This window comes from Bombus pyrosoma, linkage group LG11 (assembly GCF_014825855.1).
Source record: "Bombus pyrosoma isolate SC7728 linkage group LG11, ASM1482585v1, whole genome shotgun sequence".
Lineage (NCBI taxonomy): Eukaryota > Metazoa > Arthropoda > Insecta > Hymenoptera > Apidae > Bombus > Bombus pyrosoma.
The window spans coordinates 2,345,286-2,362,814 of NC_057780.1; the positions used below are offsets into that span (position 1 = coordinate 2,345,286).

The window sequence follows — 17,529 nt, forward strand, 5'->3', positions numbered from 1 at the left end:
GCTCATGTAGCGATTCAAATTATTACGCTTAAGTAATTCTTGCAAAAAAGTTCACCTTTTTTATTTTATATGTACACATATGTGACACGAGTTCGTTTTTATCTTACAATTAGTACTGTTTAAAAAACAATAACGATTTCAAATAAATGCACGTAATCATTGGCAATGAAATGATTATATTTAAATGTACGAAAAAGAAAAATAGAACAGATGATCGAAGATAAGAAACAAGTAAAAGGTGCTTTTTGAAAATGGAATTTGAAGATCAAACTGTCCACGTGTTATATATTATATCATATACTTTGTTCGAATAGAATAAAAATATATGTTAAAAATAATATGTTCTCATTGGTAAAGATATGCTAAAAAGAAGGCAAAATTTTCAGATATCTCTCTGTTTAGTAGGAATTCCGCCCATAAATTTACAAAAGACATTTGAATGAGGGTTTCCCACTAATCTTTGTCTATATCACGTGTTGACAGTTTGATCCTCTAAAATTCTGAAATAACTATCTTTCTTTTGAGTAAAGGCAACGTCGAATTATCGCTAGAAACGGATAGGTTATACGAACAAGATGAAACCAGAAAAATTACATGACAATATGATTATGATTCTTAATCATTATAAATTATACTTTTATCGTTTCATCTGTAAATATCGAATGGTGATTATTTTTTTTCCCCCATAATCGTATATTAGTTGACTAGAACTTCGAATATCACGTCTTTAGAATTCTACTCAACGTTCTTGTCGAATTTTATAATAAAACGATCAGATAAAATCCTGAGACAAATCTGATATTTACTATCTTGATATATATGCATAACATCGTGGAAGTAATGTTTTTCATTTGTTGAACGTGTATACGCAACGTATCTTCGAATACCAACGTAACTTTCACGATCGCGTATAAAATAGATTTCGACGATAGCTGATAAACATCGAAGATACTTGCACTGCGCACACATGCCAGAGTCACGCTTAACTAAACCAATAATTATAACAGATTCTCTGCCAAAAATTATTTTGTCCTGTTTTCGTTGAAAATCGCAGAGAAAGATTGTAACAATGAAATATTTTTAAAAAAATTTCGCATCTTTTCTCCTTGTTATGTTATTCTAATGTTCGTCGTATAGATCCACTACTTCTTATCCTATAACCGAATTGTACAATCGTTTCATTCTCTAGCGCACAAAGTTATATACAAAGATACGCTTAAGAGAAACACCTTCTCGTACATGTATCTCGAATAATTAATAACGTTCACTATAATCACATTTTCGCTGTTCGTATCTTATAATGCTACAAATAATTGCTCAGACAAATACACCGATAAAGCAATACTATGTACAAGATGTTCCGCGCATGTCATTGAATAACATTTATAATACAAAAAGATTAACAATAATGGTAGCTTTAGCTATTACTTTTTATGGTCATAGAATATATACAAGATCGCGAAAACAAAAGTAATGCTTTTTATACCAATTCTATCACAAGCAAATATGCTGGCGCGTCTTCTTCATGATAACTGATTATTTAAATAGCGATGTAGCAATAATACAAACATAGAGTATAATAAAACATATTGCAGATATACATAGTATGCATAGAAAGCTCCATGCTTTATAACAGTTTACTATTATATACTAAGCTTTATAACATTTATCGTGAAATATGTATAGTAAATTCTTATTATGAATATAAATGGTAATGCTAGTTTGACCTATTTCGCATGATGTACAGATGATGCTTCAATAACAATACATTGTATAAAATATTTTAAATGGCGAACAAAGCGAAGCCATAAAAATAGAAGAATATACATTTTTTAATGCGTCGCCTATTTGTTGCACTTATGTTGCAATTTCTCATTAACGTTACAACGTTTAACGAGTTTTCGTTCGAGTTTGTAAAGCATCCCTTCAGTATATACACATTGGATAAAAAAGAAATTTAAAAAATAGTCAATTTTTAATTGCTTTAAGAATGATAGTTGTTTGTAGACACATGGTTAATATATATCGACAAGATAATTCCGATTTGTTAATAGTGAGAACCGATTTGAACAATGTGTAACAGTACTTGGGTGAATAATTATGATACTTATTAATCGCATTCTATGAAATAAAATTAACAAATAAATTTAACAAATTTACATGTAGTAAAAACAGCTAGAACAGTCCAATGTAAACGAAAACTCAATAAGAAAAAGATGTAAAGGATAAATTTTTGTTATAATTTAACTCCTCGCTTAAGTGCATCACGGTGAAATATATATCGACATATGCTTTTTTTCTTTTTTTCTTTCCAAAAAAATTATCCTTTATGTAAAAGAAATGAAGTTGTGTATTTATATGTTAGGGGAAGGCTGCATGCTTTATGAGAATTCTTTTCCTTTTAAAATGATACAAAGAATTACGCTATAAAAATAACGTTCCTCTTTTAAAGATAAAATTCGTTTGATATCATAGTAAATGTCTTTACACGAAAATGAAAAGAATCTCTCTGCTTTACATTTCGAAATATCCTTAATTAAATTTTAATTATTGCTGGATCACAACGGTAAAAGATCGATCAAATTAGCACGGGGTTGTGTCGATGACTCAGGAAAAAATTCTGTCAGTTTATCGTATAATTCAGTTCTCAAACTATGAATATCGCGCGTAGTCGAATAACATAACGACGATGTATCCATGTTAATTAAATTTCCTAATACGGCGTCTGAACTATTTGAATTTGTGGCTTCTCCTAACAAGGAGTTTTGTTCTCTGAATAGAAGGGATGTTAACAATTGAAACTGTAACGAAGAAATGCATACATTTGAAAAGGCAACATTGGCAAGGAGTATTCAGTATTCATTCGTTACTGATTAAAAAAATGCTACTACCTCTTTCGTTTGTTCCACATCGTTATGATCAATAATTTCCGATACTTTGGTCTGTAAATATTCGAGTGCTTCGACGCTATTGTTCAAAGCTAGCTCTTTGAATTTGTGCTTTCTAATAAGTAGTTTGCATCTCTTTAGGATTTGTTCATGAGACGGTCTGCATAATTTTAATTGCCAAAAATCATCGAGACGTAAATTTGGAAGACAGGATCTACCAGGGTTCCCTCCAAATAAAAAGTGAACCTAATAATATATTACGTAACGTTATTGTTGTATACTGCACAAACAAAACAAATTCTTATAAATAATATATAACAAACCTTCTTTACGTGATCATAAACCAATTGATGTGCATATCGTGGACATGGTTCATAATCTTGCATTTTACTCCAATATTTCTCCCCAACATTGTCATTTCGATAAATGCAAGACCATTTATTGTTCTTAATACTGTACACCCAAAAAGAATTTTGAACACTATCAAATCTTTTACCTTTGTCTTTACTTAAGCCCTGAATAAATAGGAATAGAAAAGAATTCAAATACTACTGTTAATGAGTGTTGTTTGTATTATGGATATGATTAACAAAAATAATTATATGATACAAACCGATAAAACATATATTTCTCCCAATTCAGGGTCGATAGTGGCTCTTTGCGTAAATCCAGCCGCCGGAACATGATTTGAGTCTTTAGCACCGAAATCGTTAAATATGTGTTCAATATGATTTGTATCAACTTCGTACGTAAAAAAATCGCTAAGATCCTCTTTACCTCTCTGACCTGCGAAGATATATAATCTCCGCAATCCCTGCAAGAGGATGAAATTTTTCAATTATGTTCCATCCATGATATACATCGTACGATATTATGCATACATACAGGATGAAACAACATAGAATGACCAGCTCTAGATCTAATAGTTGGTGCATTAGGACATGGTCTTGCAATGTCACAGGCAAGTTTGTTCCAGGTACCAGTTGGTACATGATAAGAATACAATCCAGAAAAAATGGGTTCAGTTGAACTTGACACCATAACGTGATCTTCGGAACTGTAGATTATAAATGAACATATTAGAACGCCAACTGATACAGTTGCAGCTGTTGTTTTACTTACCATGTTGGGGATACAAGAACACGACCGCCAAATATGTAAATTGTCCGTTTTTCAACATCCATAGACATTTGATGATCGAAAATTAATTGAGGTCCTCCTACGGCGAACGTATCTTCTGATATTTGTGTCCATTTGTTCGATTCAATATCATATACAAAAAAATCACTCTTCAAATTTTCTGGCGTTCTATATTCTGCATCCAAGTATTTACCAAGAGTAAACAGTTGCCTGCGATCTGGGTCAAGGCACATTTTATGGCAAGATCTTGCGCTTGGACCACCCTATAATTTAACATTTAAATTCTCTATCGAGAATAATATATATTTTCTTTTGACAACTTACCACAGCTTCTGTATCTTTACATATAATGGTCCATCTGTTAGAAGCTATATTATACACCCACAAATCTGAAAGGTCTTGATTGCCATCCCACCCCCCAAAAAGATATAGAAGTTCTGCAGTTGGATCAAGCACCATTTGGTGGCCTCCTCTCATTCCTGGTTTACCATCATTGAATGATAACTTAGTCCAAACTGCTCTATAAGTCTGAGCATTGATATAGTCATTTAAAAGACCCACTGTATTATAAATCATATTACTTTCTAAGATTGTGCCAGAATATTATAAAACAATGAATAAAGGAGAAAAATACTCACTCATTACAGCATTACTTATGAAGCATTCAGCTTGTAAGTGGTCACCTTTTGTAACTAATAAATCATATAATCCGGTCAATCTAGAGTCTTCAAGTGGAACACCGGTAACTCTTTGCAATGTTTCTACAATTTCGGACTGCTCTAGCTTTCTAAAGTGTTTCATACACAGCCTTATAACTTCTTTTTGGCGATACTGTAATATATTCGTATAGAACAAGTATGTAGAATACTTAAAACATAAACATATTGTCATAAGAAACATTATCATTTAGTTAAATATTGTTATATATTTACCACACTAAACCATTCGATACTAGGTTTTACAATGTTAACATCATCAGTACCAGTTAGTTGTACATGCCAAATAGAGAAATTAAAACTAGGACCCCACGATTGCAATGGAACAATCTTTATGTATCTAACTGGAAAATAATTTTGTTCATTTCCTAATACATGCTTCAAATCAAAAGTTTCTGATATTGAATCATTTTTTAAACCACTGAAAAAGATAGTAAAGATTAACAATATATAAATACACCTAAAATTATTCCTTTCTATTGCAAGTTCAACACTTACTTTTCTAGAAGTTCCATCATGTTTTGTGGCTCTAAACTGCCATATATCTTGAACTTTTTTATGTTACATACATGTGTTTTCTCGTATTTACCAAATGTAATTGTTTTCACGATCGAGGGAAATCGCAATTTCAATATAAGAAACTGAAAAATCCAAATTATCTATTGTACACATTTATTATGGAATATTAGTTTCAGCGGCATAAAATAACGAATATTTTTTTGACGTAATTAAAGAAAGACTCGTAATTTGAATATCTCTATAAATTTCGCAACAACGTTTTCAACCTTTTGATTATAAATCGTGTTATTTTTAAGCAATGTTTACCTGTGGATAAGTGTCAATATCGGAAGACCAGCGCGATGTCTGATCTGATGGTTTATCTACAAGGATATTTCTAAAAAAAGAAAAAGAAAATATTATTTTAATACTTGGCGAAAAATCCGGCGTAATTAATGCAAATATTCATTTCATAATTTCAGATATAGTGGTTCTTATCGTTCAACATAACCGTCGTTTTAGGTTAGAGAATCATTACCATGTAATAACTGATTTTTGTTTTATAATTACGAAATGTATTCAAAGGAAAACCGTTTAAATACTAGTAAAGTACTTACTCTGGCACATAGGATGAAGAAAAACTGGAGCATTTATAAATTTTGAACTCCAAAACTTTTTGAAAATTGCTACTCTCGTTGGACGCCATGTTACACAAATGACATAAGCTTTAACACTAAATACATATGTGTACCATTTTTATAGATACATATCTAAGGACGAATGCTGTATGAAAACATGACCCGATGAGCTATTTAATGTCCTTAATGTATAATTTAATTTTGCAGTTAATTGTAATTAAGTTTCATTTAAATAAATTTCGGTTAAAATTTTTAATATTTTAAGACAGTCTATTCTCTATTTGTGTACAACCTTTATTAAAACATAGAACACTATTTGTAAAATCCAAATTACATATTTGTAATAAATGTAGATATAACGCTTCAGGACTTTTCGTTATTTACACTAAATTAACGAATTCATAAATACATATATTCTATTCTCTCATGTATATTTAATATTGATATATAGTTGCCGGTAATTATGATAGAATACAAAAAATATACACAATTTACAGTTATAGGCCAAGGGCAGAAAAGTTATAACAAATGAAATATGTGTTGTATGTGTGTGTGTATATATATCTATCTATGCATATATGTGTGCGTATATATGGATGTATATATATGCACATAAGTTGGTATATATCCTGTAGGGTAATGTAACGTATTTTTACAAACAATACATGTTCGTTCACTGTACTGGTAGTTGTCTCCTTAACAGACGTTACAGCTAATTAATTGGCCCCTCCTTACAATGTTATATGTTTATTGCCTGATCCGACGAAGATTTCTCAAATTATTCTGCCCTCTGGCGGGCGAAAAAATGGTTCAAATGAAATCTGTTTTGTCCTTACCCGCTGTTATAAATAAACACATTATATTTAAAGCACTTAATTAACATCAAATCACCTATCCATTAATGAGTTATGACAACTTTTGCATTCGTAGTTCGTTTCAAAGTACGTGCTTAATGTTAATTACGTTTACAATTTATATACAATCAGGTATCATCGGTTTAACTAAAAGGATTTGCTTAAAATTAGGAAAAAATTGAGCTTAACTCAATTCGAAACCTGCACCAGCTTGTATTGCATATAAAAGTTTTTCGCGTAGAGTTTTCTCATCTGGAAATTCTGGTAGCTTTAACAGATTCATACAGGTACTGGAAGTCGGCAAGCGATCAACACTGCCGGCATGTTGAATACAAAAAGGCGGATCAAGTTCCTAGAAAAAAAATCAACATATATTTATATGTATATCCATCTATTTATATACATATACACGTACCTATCGATTAGTCATCAAAAAAGAAATAACCGCTTTGTACCTTAAATCCAAGTAAAGGCGGTCGACTGCAGCTCGTAACGAATTTGAGTAACTGTCCTTTTTGCTGGTCGTTAAATTCATTAACAACTTTCCAAAATGCAATGATTGTCGGATGATCAGGGGCATATCCTCCTGTGTAGTTAGTATGCAATTTTAAGTCGTTCACATCGACCGGGATTTGTGCGCCCGATATCAAAACTTGCAGCTCCTTATTATTAAACATTTGAAGCCAATCCAAGGGAATCACACTACCTATACCTTGTTTGAATGCATAACATTGCGCTCTAATCTGCTTATTTAACTTATAATCGGCCATCAAATGAATATATTCGATACGATTATGATTTGTAACAGGAATATTAGCACCGCCTGGTTTTAATTCATCGATTCGTCTTTCACCGAGTTCATCCGATAATACAGTAAAATCCAAACCAAGATCCGCAACATCGCCTTTGTAACTTTTTAGGTACAAAAGGTTCCTATACATAATCGGATCTAAGGAAGCTAAATGATGAACATCAACATCTGACTGACGTCCAACGATCTTTGATAGAAAAAATTCTGCGAACGGAAGTTCGACTAATAAATTCTCGTACAAAGCTTTTCCAAGAATTCTACCGATAAAATAATAATGCTTCGGGAAATCGTCAACCAATAATTGTACTGTAGGATTTGGATACAGCATATTATCCTTGGTAAGCCTGAAAAAGCCTCTGTTAGGGTCGAAGCTTGTTTTTAACAATTCCGATAAAAATTCTCTAAACAGACCACCACCGTCTACACCAGCTTCTTCTAAACCAGCTGTATTAAAAAGCTGTACACGCATTTTTAATCGCAATTCTGGCTCATTTTCCGGTGACAATTTCTCAAACGCATCCTCGTAGAGGTAGTTTCTTCTTACCGATATTTGTATCGACGGTCCTTGCATGAAGTGCGTCAGTTCACCTTGTTGTTCCGTTTTATCTCGATAAATCAGCGATTGAAATGCCACTACTCGATTATTAAACGGCACAACAAATGGTATTTCGCGAAGGAGTGTCAACGTTCGAACTTCCTTTGCGGAAAGAGGTGGCCCTTCTTCTAAGTCTTCTCGGGTGAACACTCGTAATCCTTGAAAGGGAATATACCCTCTCAATCTACGTCTGCGAAATGTGAAATCTTGAGGTTTATCAATTGGTATTACAATATTCGAAGCTATCCAGTGCCCTTCTGGACAAAATTGCCGTCTTAAGTCTCGCATATGCAGCTGGCGTAATAAGCCGACTGTTACTTTGAACAAATGCGTCCACATTTGCGTGTCCTGTTGGTTTTGCAGAGAACATGAAGGACCAAGAACAGCTCTCTTATAATCGTCTCGTACGGTCGGCCGACTATCAGGAAATGCAAGCTCTACCAAACCTAAGCAAACGCCTTTTAAATGACTTGACAGCAATACCAGTTCTGAAGTAGTAAACGGCATCGTTTGTTGTCCGTTAATGTCTAAAGATTGATCTTGAATGAAAAATTCCGTGTCGTGTAACGTTGCTATAAGTAAACTAAATAGTGAACAAAATACAGCTAACAGTGGAACTATTTTTTTCGTATCTTCTGTAGAAAGACCAATTCCCCGTGATATGATTTGTAAGAGAGGGGTTGCTCCACCAAATAGGGACATTTGACAAGCCGATAATAGAGCAGACCATAAATTCTTTAAAAATGCTGGCTTAAAAGCGAGCATATATAATAGTTTATACTTATGAATGGCTAATTTGTCAGTAATTAGCAAATGGTGACAGAGTTGGCACAATGGTTGCAATATAGCTGGATCTTTGCTTCGATCTACCGCTAAGAGTATTCCTTGAACACGTTGCTCTTCATTCAGCATTTCTATACATTCGTGTAAAATATCGGCTTGATCCTGATCAATCATATTTGCAGTAGATTCAGAGTCCGAATCACTTCCTTGTTCTATGTTTTCTTCGACAATTAATGGTATTATAGTTGAGCTCATAGATGCAAGAACTTGTAAATAATTAATAACAACATCTTTAGATTTGCATGTTGCTGTAATAAAGGAAATTTCATTAATTAATGTTCTTTTCTATTTTCATTAATTGTACTGTCGATTATTTTGTATACTTACAAATTCGATTTGATTCCAGAGATAAAATGGAATAAAGTAAACTTATTGTTGGTTCTAGTTCAATTCTATCGATACATTTTATTAGTTGATTATATGGAAACTCTACAAATTCGGATAATGATGGAATGATAAACATTCTTATTGGATCAGATATTTTAGAAGATAATATACTTTTACAAAGTTCTTGTAAAACAAGCATAGAGAAATTGTCTTCATGTTCTAAAAAAGAAATTAAATCTAATGGTCGTTTAATCATGTCCAGTAAACATTTTGAAATTGGTGTTGGTGCAACAGAGGTTGGTTCTAACATAGATGGGACTTTATTATCTATTAATTTTCTTAATTGATCAAAATATTTATGTTTTATCAAATAAATAAAGATATTTCCTAGATATTTATAACTATTTTCATGTAGGACTTTTTCTGCATCTTCTCGACTTGTAAATGTTTCTAATGCTCTTAATGGTATAGCCAATGAATAAGCTCCATTCATTAAAGCTTCTGAGTTATGTTGCATACACATGCGAAGAATCCATCTGTATATATATGACATACATTTTATTCACGTTTTTAAACAATAGGCAACACTTACTATGTCATGTTTTTTGCTGTACAACCTACCTTAATCTCCATAGCCATTCTGGACAATTCACGCATTTCTGTTTGATTTCTTGTTGGTGTTTCAGAAAATGTTGAAGTATCCAAACTAGTCTGCTAGCATCCAAGGTGTGATTATAAAAGAACAATAACTTTTGGAAATATATTGTTAACTCATCTAAATTTAAATTTCTACGACTACTTATTTGTTGTTCTTCATCAAATTCTTTTCGTTTAATTATTTTCATATGCTTCCTTACTATGAAACCACGTATAAGTGCCTGAATCTTCAGTGCTGCATTATGTCTTTTACGCTGTTGTTCTCGTTTTAAACGTTCTAACTGTGCATGCTGCAACAGAACTGACTTCTCATCTCTTCTACTTGCACCTGCTAAATTTTGCTGTGGTTTACGTCTGTAATCTCCTTCAAAACTGTACATGATGTTTCGATTTCTTTTTAATAGCATAACATTCCTATTCCTTCTTTTGAAAAAGAATAATAACAATACCAATTAACAGTTTTTTCTGTAATTGAATATATTTGAGAATGAGCAATAATTTTTTCAGTACTTACAATGTGGCAAAGTTGATGACAGTTTTACTCAATGATTCACAAGCCTTTCTGATATATTCCAAACATAAATATTTTGCAGAAAAGTATCATTTCTTAATAATTGAAAAATATTGTCATTTATCTTTGTATTCTCGACAATAGTTAATGTGATTTTAAAATTAATGGCATCGCCGGTTTTGTTCAAAATTCTAATTTATATAGAGTTAAAATTTTTTTGCTCTATAAGGTTAAGATGTACAATAGTTACTACTTTTCTCGATTTATATTGCTGTACAATTTACGTTGAAAATTAAACTATGGGCATATTCTCGGAAGAACATTTATTTTGTGAAAGTGTCAGCAAAAAGCAACTAGCACCAGATCGTACGTATACGTCTAGTCATCAAATACTCGCCATATTTTATTTCACCGACATGTTGAAAATCGTAGATATTATATGCGCCTGCGTGTGTGTATATGCAGGTTTTGCGTGCAATGTGTTGTAAAATTTATGCCTGTATATGTCCATGATTTTCCTTCGATGAATCAAGCTAACTCTGCATATTCAATTCTGTTTTTCGAAGGAATAACTTGATAACATACTTGAAAAGATACTTAATAACTTAAAATATACCGTACTTAATGACATAAAGAATTTTAAGTAAAGAAAAAGTGGAAAGTATGTGGCTGATTTCGGAACGCGTTTCATTTGTTGTGTAAAATTAAATCAAGAATGGCCGGGAAGATGGCGGCGGCAGAGTTAAAACATGATAATGTTTCGTGCTATGAAACTGTGAACAAAAATGTATCGATAATAACATTACACAGGGAAATAGAATGTTATCAATTTAGATTGTTAGACTTATTTTACTACTTAACTTCTGTCAGTTTTTTTTTCATCGATATAGCAACAGGTGAACAAAGAATGAATGTTTACTCCGTATTCCTTGTAATGAAATGTCTTTCTTTGTATGAAGAATAGTACAATTTATTAAAGAATATATTTCAATAGATATAAAGGATAATTATTGAATCGATGTATGTTTAATACGGTCTCTATATTTAAACCTGAATATTACAACTGCAATAATTTAGTATATATTCATTGTATTTGTATATATTTTTTTAATGACATAATTATAACAATGTAAGATAAAAATTACATCTTAAAATTATCTATAAGTTCTGTATATTTCTTTTATACTTGGGGTATAGTATATAATGAGTATAAGCTTGGACTGAATGATCTTTCTTAAAATCATTTATATTACATGATAACTGAAACTTTTTAATTTTTACATAAGTGAAAAATATATACATTTGAAACATAAAAATGAAGTTGTGTTTTTTGAAACAATAAAATAAGTGATAGAAGATATGTTTAATATTTTGATATACACATAAAAAATATATAATAGTTACCATGAAACAAAATTTTTGTTATAGATAGTATTGTATTTATGGAATACTTTTTACAAGGGGAGTTTGTTTGGGGATGCTTTGCTTTGAGCTTTACAATTTTACCTGCAGGTGTTATTCAAATATTTAGTCTGAGATGGTATCACAGCGATGGTTCCATTAAGAACATACATTGGTTATTACATTTTTTATTCTTGGGAGTATTACACAGGTATTGTGTTAAGTTTGTTTTTATCAGCCAGCAGTTAGTTGTGTTTTTTCTGATAGGGTGAATAATTTTATTTTTAGGTATTTAATTTTACTTTACTCCACAATATATTCATTAAGGAACAAACGATTTGTGAAGGATAAAAATTGGGTATATAGACAGGAAAGTGATATATGTATGTTGCATTTATTTGAGTCATTTATGGGGGCTGCTCCACAATTAATATTGCAACTGTATATCATGGCAGTATTACGTTATACACCATTATGGACAAGTAAGAACAAATAAAACAGTTATCTTAATCCAAAAAATTTAAAAACTGTTAATTCTATGGCAGAGATTATTATTGCTTAAATTGTATTAAAAAGAATTAAATGTAACTTTTAGATTTATTATGCTTTTGTTTCTACTGTTACTCTTAAATATCTTGAGATATTATATGGGTAAATAGGAAAAAAGTTTAAAATCATTTTCATAAACTTTGTTAATTTCATCGAGCAATGATCTAGGAACATTTTGCATGTATTGTTTAACTAAAGTAGTAGTGGTAACTCCACGTGGATTTATATTTTTCAAGTCATTTTTTTCGTACAGGTATTCATTTAAACCTAATTCTTGTATTAAGAACTTTTGATCTCTATCAAAAGTATCAAATTTTAAAATGTAATTATACTGAATTAAACAAGGTTCACAAGTATCGATAAATGGTGCCCAATGTTCATCAAAATATTTTTCTTCCACTATAAATCGAAGAAATTCAGTAAACGTGGGTTCTAATTTCGTTTCATTTGGTTTCCTATAGCGATGGTATTTGTGTGCTATATGACGTCCAAATCTTTTATAATAATAATCTCTTCCTTCTATATGTTCTAATTTATCCCTATATGCAGATACTAAACGTTCAAATGGATGACGCACTATTAGAAATTTCGTTGTTATATTTAACTTCTGCAACAAGAATGTTCGGCATTCAAATATTTGTATATTATATTTTGTTACTTTGTATTCTTTGTATATTATACATACTTGATACACTTTTTTAACATCTCGATCACGTGGAAATGCTTTTCTAACAATAGTATTAATCTGCAAAATATTTTTGCGAATCAATTCCATAGCTGATTCTGTTAATACACCTCCAAGTGTAGCAAAGTGCTTCATCCAAGTAGAACTTGCTGCTTTATATATAGGACACCATGATAATCCATGTGTTCTGTAGAATATAAATTCAATAAATTTACACTTCACAATGTAATAGATGCAGTAAATTATGTGATACTCACGTATCAATAATCATATTCGATAATACATTGTCTAAGTTTGAGCTTGTTCTACCAATGATTTTACAATATTGTTCTAATTCATTTTTTCTAGAATTTAATTGCATTCTTATATTCCTCATCTCTTCTATTGAAAACATGGCTATAGTAGATTTATTGCTTATTAGATTACTATGCTTATAATTTTCATTGCTGATATAATTTGCAATTTTTACATGTTTGCTTGCATGTAAATATGAATTACACAGCAAACTTAATAATAATATAAACAACATAAATATTATAACAAATATCATAACTAACTTTAGTAGTATAAGTTGTCTCTGTAGAAAAATAGTTCATGTATAATATAAATGGCTTATTATTTTAATATTTATATTAAATAGATAATAGTACTCACTTGTAGTCCTGAGAACATGTTAGTAAAAACATACATATATTTCACTTTCAAATAATATAAATGCGCTGTTATTGTTTAAAATAATAATACTTTTGAGACACAGAGGTATTAGAATTTAAAGAACTTGAAGAGAAACTAATATTGTATGGCTGCATATCTTCACATCCTTTGACCCGCCCCCATAGATAACAAAGGCAGTGGCATAGATATAATTGTCAGTATTCTATCTTCTTGTAGACTCTAAGATGTTTCGTTATTAGAAACCAATTATACAGTTACTATCTAAGCATTCTATTTGGGAACTTACAGCACTGAAACTTTAAAAATAATGTTCTCTTCTCCCAGTAGGGTGGGTGTTTGTAGTGCTAAAAATAATATAACTGCCACTGTCACTGTCACTGACTAAAAGCTTTGAGCAAATACAAATGATAATTATCTTAAAAATAAAAAAATCAACAATGTTTAATACATTTTAAAATAAATAATTAAATAGGTTTATCCGCTGTAGTCTCCTTTTGTTCATTGAGCTGGGCTATAAGTACATATACAAAAGCTATGCACAAAATAAATCCTGATCATAATGAAGCAACATGGATAGTACTGACTCTTCAAGGTCTTTGGCGAGCTGGAATGCTGATATCCCGAATAGCTGTTTTGGTTTTAACAGTAATTTGTTTAAAAGAATGGTCTTTATTGTTTCTTGGTAAGTATGAGAGCGAACTAGCAAGATTGCTCAAAATAAACTCATGTCTTTCACGTAGTTCGTGTTCCACTCTGAATGTTACAGGATTCCACTGGCTTTTTATGACCATTTGGGTACTTCTCCAAAACACAGACTTTTGCCCAACTGTATGGGAAGAGCGTATTTATAATTGTATTATAGGATTTATTTATTGCTTCGATTTTTTTAATTTACGTGTAGGCAAATCTCGGTATAGAGTATTCGTGTTTTACTCTGTCATTGTAATAGAAAACATAGTCTTTTTAGTCGTGTTTGTATTATGTTTTAAAGATGCGATAAAAGCTGAAGAAATAGCGATAATGACAGGTTTAATAATTGGAGGAATGATTATCGGCTTGACGAGCATGTTGTTCTACTATGGAAAATTTCACCCATCAAAAATCGGAGGTATATCTAAAGCTACCGATGAAAGCTCTAAGACCGTAATCAACAAAGCTGTCACCCCTAGATCTTTCAAACAGTATTATCCCAATTCATTCGCGTCGTCCTCCTGTTCTATTGATCATTCTCCGAGGGCTACTTCCGAGGAAATCACCACGGATAAACAGTACTTATTAACTAATATCGTACAAAATTCGGAATGTACGGAAAATGGTATTATCAACCAAATCTGTCAAATTGAAAGCGAACCAGCAACCACTGCTATTTGCCTTATTTCGGAGTGCGAGTCGGCGCACAACATTTCGAAAGACGAAAATATGTCGTCGAGCGGCTTACAAAAAAATACATTTTCCGTAACTGGTGACAATACCTGCGAATATCTTGAAATTCAAAACGATTGTAACGATTCCAATGAGAAAGATATTCATCGCCAGAAACGCAGAGGTATTTGTTTGCCAACGACCCATGGATTAGATATAGACAAAGATGTTTCAACAAAAGATCAAAATTCTTGTCTTCCATTGCAAAAGAGACGAGGTATCTGTTTCTCAAATCAGCTTATCCTTGAAATGGAGAACGATGTCCAGGAAAAGGTTGTGACCAATAGAAATTTGGTACCGGACGTAAGTACGAAACGCGACAAACTAGATGAATGTTCTCGTGGTAATATTTGCGAGGATATTAACAGTATTACATTGTTAAGAGAGAGATTGGAAACTCCAACGATTTTTAACGATACTTGCGAGAAAATTGCAACAGAGGAAACAGAAAAATTGACGAAGGAGTTGCAGCAGAGGGATGAAACGATGAGTTGTGTTACCTCGATCCACGACTATGAGAATGTTTGTCCTCTTGGTGTGGCTAGACCACCGTGGTGTATTCGTAGTTGGAAAGGATATACGGATATAGAAACTTACATCCATGACGATAGCGTTGTCAGAGACAGGAGAAGAGATACTTTAACAAGTACAACTACCGGTACTACTTACAGTTCTGAATTTTCCGACACGACTTGCGCGAGTTCGTTATTAAGAGGAATTCTGAAGCAAGACGATTATCTCGACACACTTACATATGATTTGATAGATTCTCGAGAGTTAAAAACGACATACAATGAGGATATTTCTACGAAAAGAATTTCTGACATTGACGAACAAAACCCCACTCTGTATATCGCGAAGCCGGTGGTAATAGATGATAAAGGTGGAATGTTCGCATTGGATACCATCTTAGAGGAACATGATGAAATTACCACGAAAGAAAAATTTGAATATACCCAACCCGGTCCTGATTCGGTTAGTACGTTAGTTAGTACGATAGATCAAATCAGGAAATATACTGCGGAAAATTCTCCTAGGCATGTCTATCATACCACGGGTAGTCAATGGGAAGACTTTGATCCGAAAAATTTGATAAAGAAGGCGCAGCTGACGAAAGCGTTGTTTAAAAATGACTCCGCTACGTGTAACAGAAATTACATTAATTGTTTGGACGAATCAGAATCGATTGTTCGAGGTAAATGCGAAATAGATACTATCAAAGATTTAGTTAAATACTGTACGATAGAATCGATTAAGAAGACGCCTTTGATAGATGCTATACTTTCCGATTCACCCATTTTAGGAAATAAAGCGAAGCTGCAAAAACAAGCTTCTGTCGCACGTCAAAAGGATGAATCCGATTCAAAGGAGAACGATTTATACGTTGAAATGAGTCCATTGGTACCTGTTGAAAATGTTAAGGTTGTACATAATAATTTATCCGAGACAGTATCCTCTAATATCATGAATATGAATTCTACGGATGTTACGCGGGCAGCCACTATGCCAAATATTTGCATGCAATCGGCAAAGTCGAATTCCAATAATAATGAGGAAAAATTAGAACCGTCTGACGATAAACGTAAAAAACCGATTAATTATCCGAAACGAAAATTTTCTCTGTTAAAAGAAAAATTTGAATCCAAGTCGCAATTAGTTTACGTTGTTACACCGAATAATGCTATTAAAATTGGACAATCCGCTGCCTCTTCGGAATTAGATGCATCGAAAAAAAATGTCTCGGTAATTTTAAAAAAGTCATCCGATTGTACAAGGTACGACAAAGAAAATTTAGCTCCTATCGCATCGTTTAAAGTAAGTCACGAAAAGAACACTTCGAACGATAGGTGTCATTCAAATCGAGATAATATCGACCTTATTTATGAAAACGATAAGTCTTTGTGCGGTAGCGATTTAAATTTGAAAGAAAGAAGACATATATTTCTGGAGCAAGTTTTATCGCCGCCGAAATTATTAACATGGAATAAAAGAAAGTCTTTTAGTGGATCTACTGTGAAAAAACCTGCATAAGATTAGTTACATAGAATAAATAACATTTTTAATAGTTCCAAAATAAAATTGCGATAGTGATTTAATACGATTAATGTACTTAATTGTTGCTCGTTAGGATAAACGTTTTTACAAGAGTGATACTTAATTTTATTTCATAGAATATGTCATTTTCCCGTACTCGCGTGATTAATTTTAATCGATCGAAGTGAAGGAGGAAATAAGAATAATGTATATACATATAATTCAGAAATCGAATTTGATACGCAATACATGAAAATGTTTTTAAGGTTTACAAGTCGACTGAAT

The 17,529-nt window shown here is 32.0% G+C and overlaps 4 protein-coding genes across 10 annotated transcripts; 1 reads left to right on the top strand and 3 right to left on the bottom strand.

The window, feature by feature from the left end:
- Positions 1-33: 33 nt before the first annotated feature.
- LOC122572653 (muskelin) lies at positions 34-6,096 on the bottom strand. Its single transcript, XM_043737892.1, has 12 exons — positions 5,860-6,096; positions 5,570-5,639; positions 5,243-5,385; positions 4,961-5,165; positions 4,667-4,859; positions 4,353-4,588; positions 4,011-4,291; positions 3,774-3,945; positions 3,502-3,702; positions 3,212-3,403; positions 2,892-3,134; positions 34-2,801 (listed from the first exon to the last, which is right to left on the bottom strand). Exons 1-12 carry the CDS (start codon positions 5,946-5,948, stop codon positions 2,559-2,561), a joined length of 2,268 nt encoding a protein of 755 aa, XP_043593827.1. The 5' UTR covers positions 5,949-6,096; the 3' UTR covers positions 34-2,558.
- A 55-nt stretch (positions 6,097-6,151) lies between these two features.
- Positions 6,152-10,883, bottom strand: LOC122572651 (ubiquitin-protein ligase E3C). Of its 3 annotated transcripts, none has more exons than XM_043737886.1 (5): positions 10,482-10,881; positions 9,932-10,387; positions 9,311-9,846; positions 7,190-9,231; positions 6,152-7,086 (listed from the first exon to the last, which is right to left on the bottom strand). In XM_043737886.1, the coding sequence occupies exons 2-5, from the start codon at positions 10,372-10,374 to the stop codon at positions 6,919-6,921; spliced, it is 3,189 nt and encodes a 1,062-aa protein (XP_043593821.1). In that variant the 5' UTR covers positions 10,375-10,387; positions 10,482-10,881; the 3' UTR covers positions 6,152-6,918. The 3 variants fall into 3 exon arrangements, with proteins under 3 accessions (XP_043593821.1, XP_043593820.1, XP_043593822.1); XM_043737885.1 differs by having other exon boundaries at positions 9,932-10,390; XM_043737887.1 differs by having other exon boundaries at positions 6,946-7,086; positions 7,150-9,231; positions 9,932-10,390; positions 10,482-10,883.
- Positions 10,884-11,076: 193 nt separating this feature from the next.
- LOC122572650 lies at positions 11,077-17,470 on the top strand. Of its 5 annotated transcripts, none has more exons than XM_043737882.1 (5): positions 11,077-11,374; positions 11,907-12,090; positions 12,168-12,361; positions 14,261-16,405; positions 16,514-17,470. In XM_043737882.1, the coding sequence occupies exons 1-5, from the start codon at positions 11,194-11,196 to the stop codon at positions 17,239-17,241; spliced, it is 3,432 nt and encodes a 1,143-aa protein (XP_043593817.1). In that variant the 5' UTR covers positions 11,077-11,193; the 3' UTR covers positions 17,242-17,470. The 5 variants fall into 5 exon arrangements, with proteins under 5 accessions (XP_043593817.1, XP_043593818.1, XP_043593816.1 ...); XM_043737883.1 differs by having other exon boundaries at positions 14,261-15,868; positions 15,977-17,470; XM_043737881.1 differs by having other exon boundaries at positions 14,261-14,470; positions 14,555-17,470.
- Positions 12,380-14,309, bottom strand: LOC122572661 (carbohydrate sulfotransferase 9-like). Its single transcript, XM_043737908.1, has 5 exons — positions 14,075-14,309; positions 13,768-14,007; positions 13,371-13,690; positions 13,114-13,300; positions 12,380-13,035 (listed from the first exon to the last, which is right to left on the bottom strand). The coding sequence occupies exons 2-5, from the start codon at positions 13,801-13,803 to the stop codon at positions 12,523-12,525; spliced, it is 1,056 nt and encodes a 351-aa protein (XP_043593843.1). The 5' UTR covers positions 13,804-14,007; positions 14,075-14,309; the 3' UTR covers positions 12,380-12,522.
- Positions 17,471-17,529: the final 59 nt, after the last annotated feature.

What these genes read in the sequence shown, in the direction of transcription:
- LOC122572651 (XM_043737886.1), bottom strand. Translation starts at nt 10,374, where the DNA reads ATGCTATTAAAAAGAAATCGAAACATCATGTACAGTTTTGAAGGAGAT. An exon ending in GAATGGCTATGGAGATTAAG is followed by an intron (nt 9,847 to 9,931) that starts GTAGGTTGTACA and finishes ATATATATACAG; the next exon opens with ATGGATTCTTCGCATGTGTA. An exon ending in TCTGGAATCAAATCGAATTT is followed by an intron (nt 9,232 to 9,310) that starts GTAAGTATACAA and finishes CCTTTATTACAG; the next exon opens with CAACATGCAAATCTAAAGAT.
- LOC122572661 (XM_043737908.1), bottom strand. Translation starts at nt 13,803, where the DNA reads ATGTATGTTTTTACTAACATGTTCTCAGGACTACAA. An exon ending in ACATGTTCTCAGGACTACAA is followed by an intron (nt 13,691 to 13,767) that starts GTGAGTACTATT and finishes ATTTTTCTACAG; the next exon opens with AGACAACTTATACTACTAAA. An exon ending in TCGAATATGATTATTGATAC is followed by an intron (nt 13,301 to 13,370) that starts GTGAGTATCACA and finishes TATATTCTACAG; the next exon opens with AACACATGGATTATCATGGT.
- LOC122572650 (XM_043737880.1), top strand. Translation starts at nt 11,194, where the DNA reads ATGGCCGGGAAGATGGCGGCGGCAGAGTTAAAACATGATAATGTTTCG. An exon ending in TTTCATCGATATAGCAACAG is followed by an intron (nt 11,375 to 11,906) that starts GTGAACAAAGAA and finishes TTTTTGTTATAG; the next exon opens with ATAGTATTGTATTTATGGAA. An exon ending in TTCTTGGGAGTATTACACAG is followed by an intron (nt 12,091 to 12,167) that starts GTATTGTGTTAA and finishes TTTTATTTTTAG; the next exon opens with GTATTTAATTTTACTTTACT.
- LOC122572653 (XM_043737892.1), bottom strand. Translation starts at nt 5,948, where the DNA reads ATGGCGTCCAACGAGAGTAGCAATTTTCAAAAAGTTTTGGAGTTCAAA. An exon ending in TTTATGATCACGTAAAGAAG is followed by an intron (nt 3,135 to 3,211) that starts GTTTGTTATATA and finishes ATATATTATTAG; the next exon opens with GTTCACTTTTTATTTGGAGG. An exon ending in ATGTGGAACAAACGAAAGAG is followed by an intron (nt 2,802 to 2,891) that starts GTAGTAGCATTT and finishes TCTTCGTTACAG; the next exon opens with TTTCAATTGTTAACATCCCT.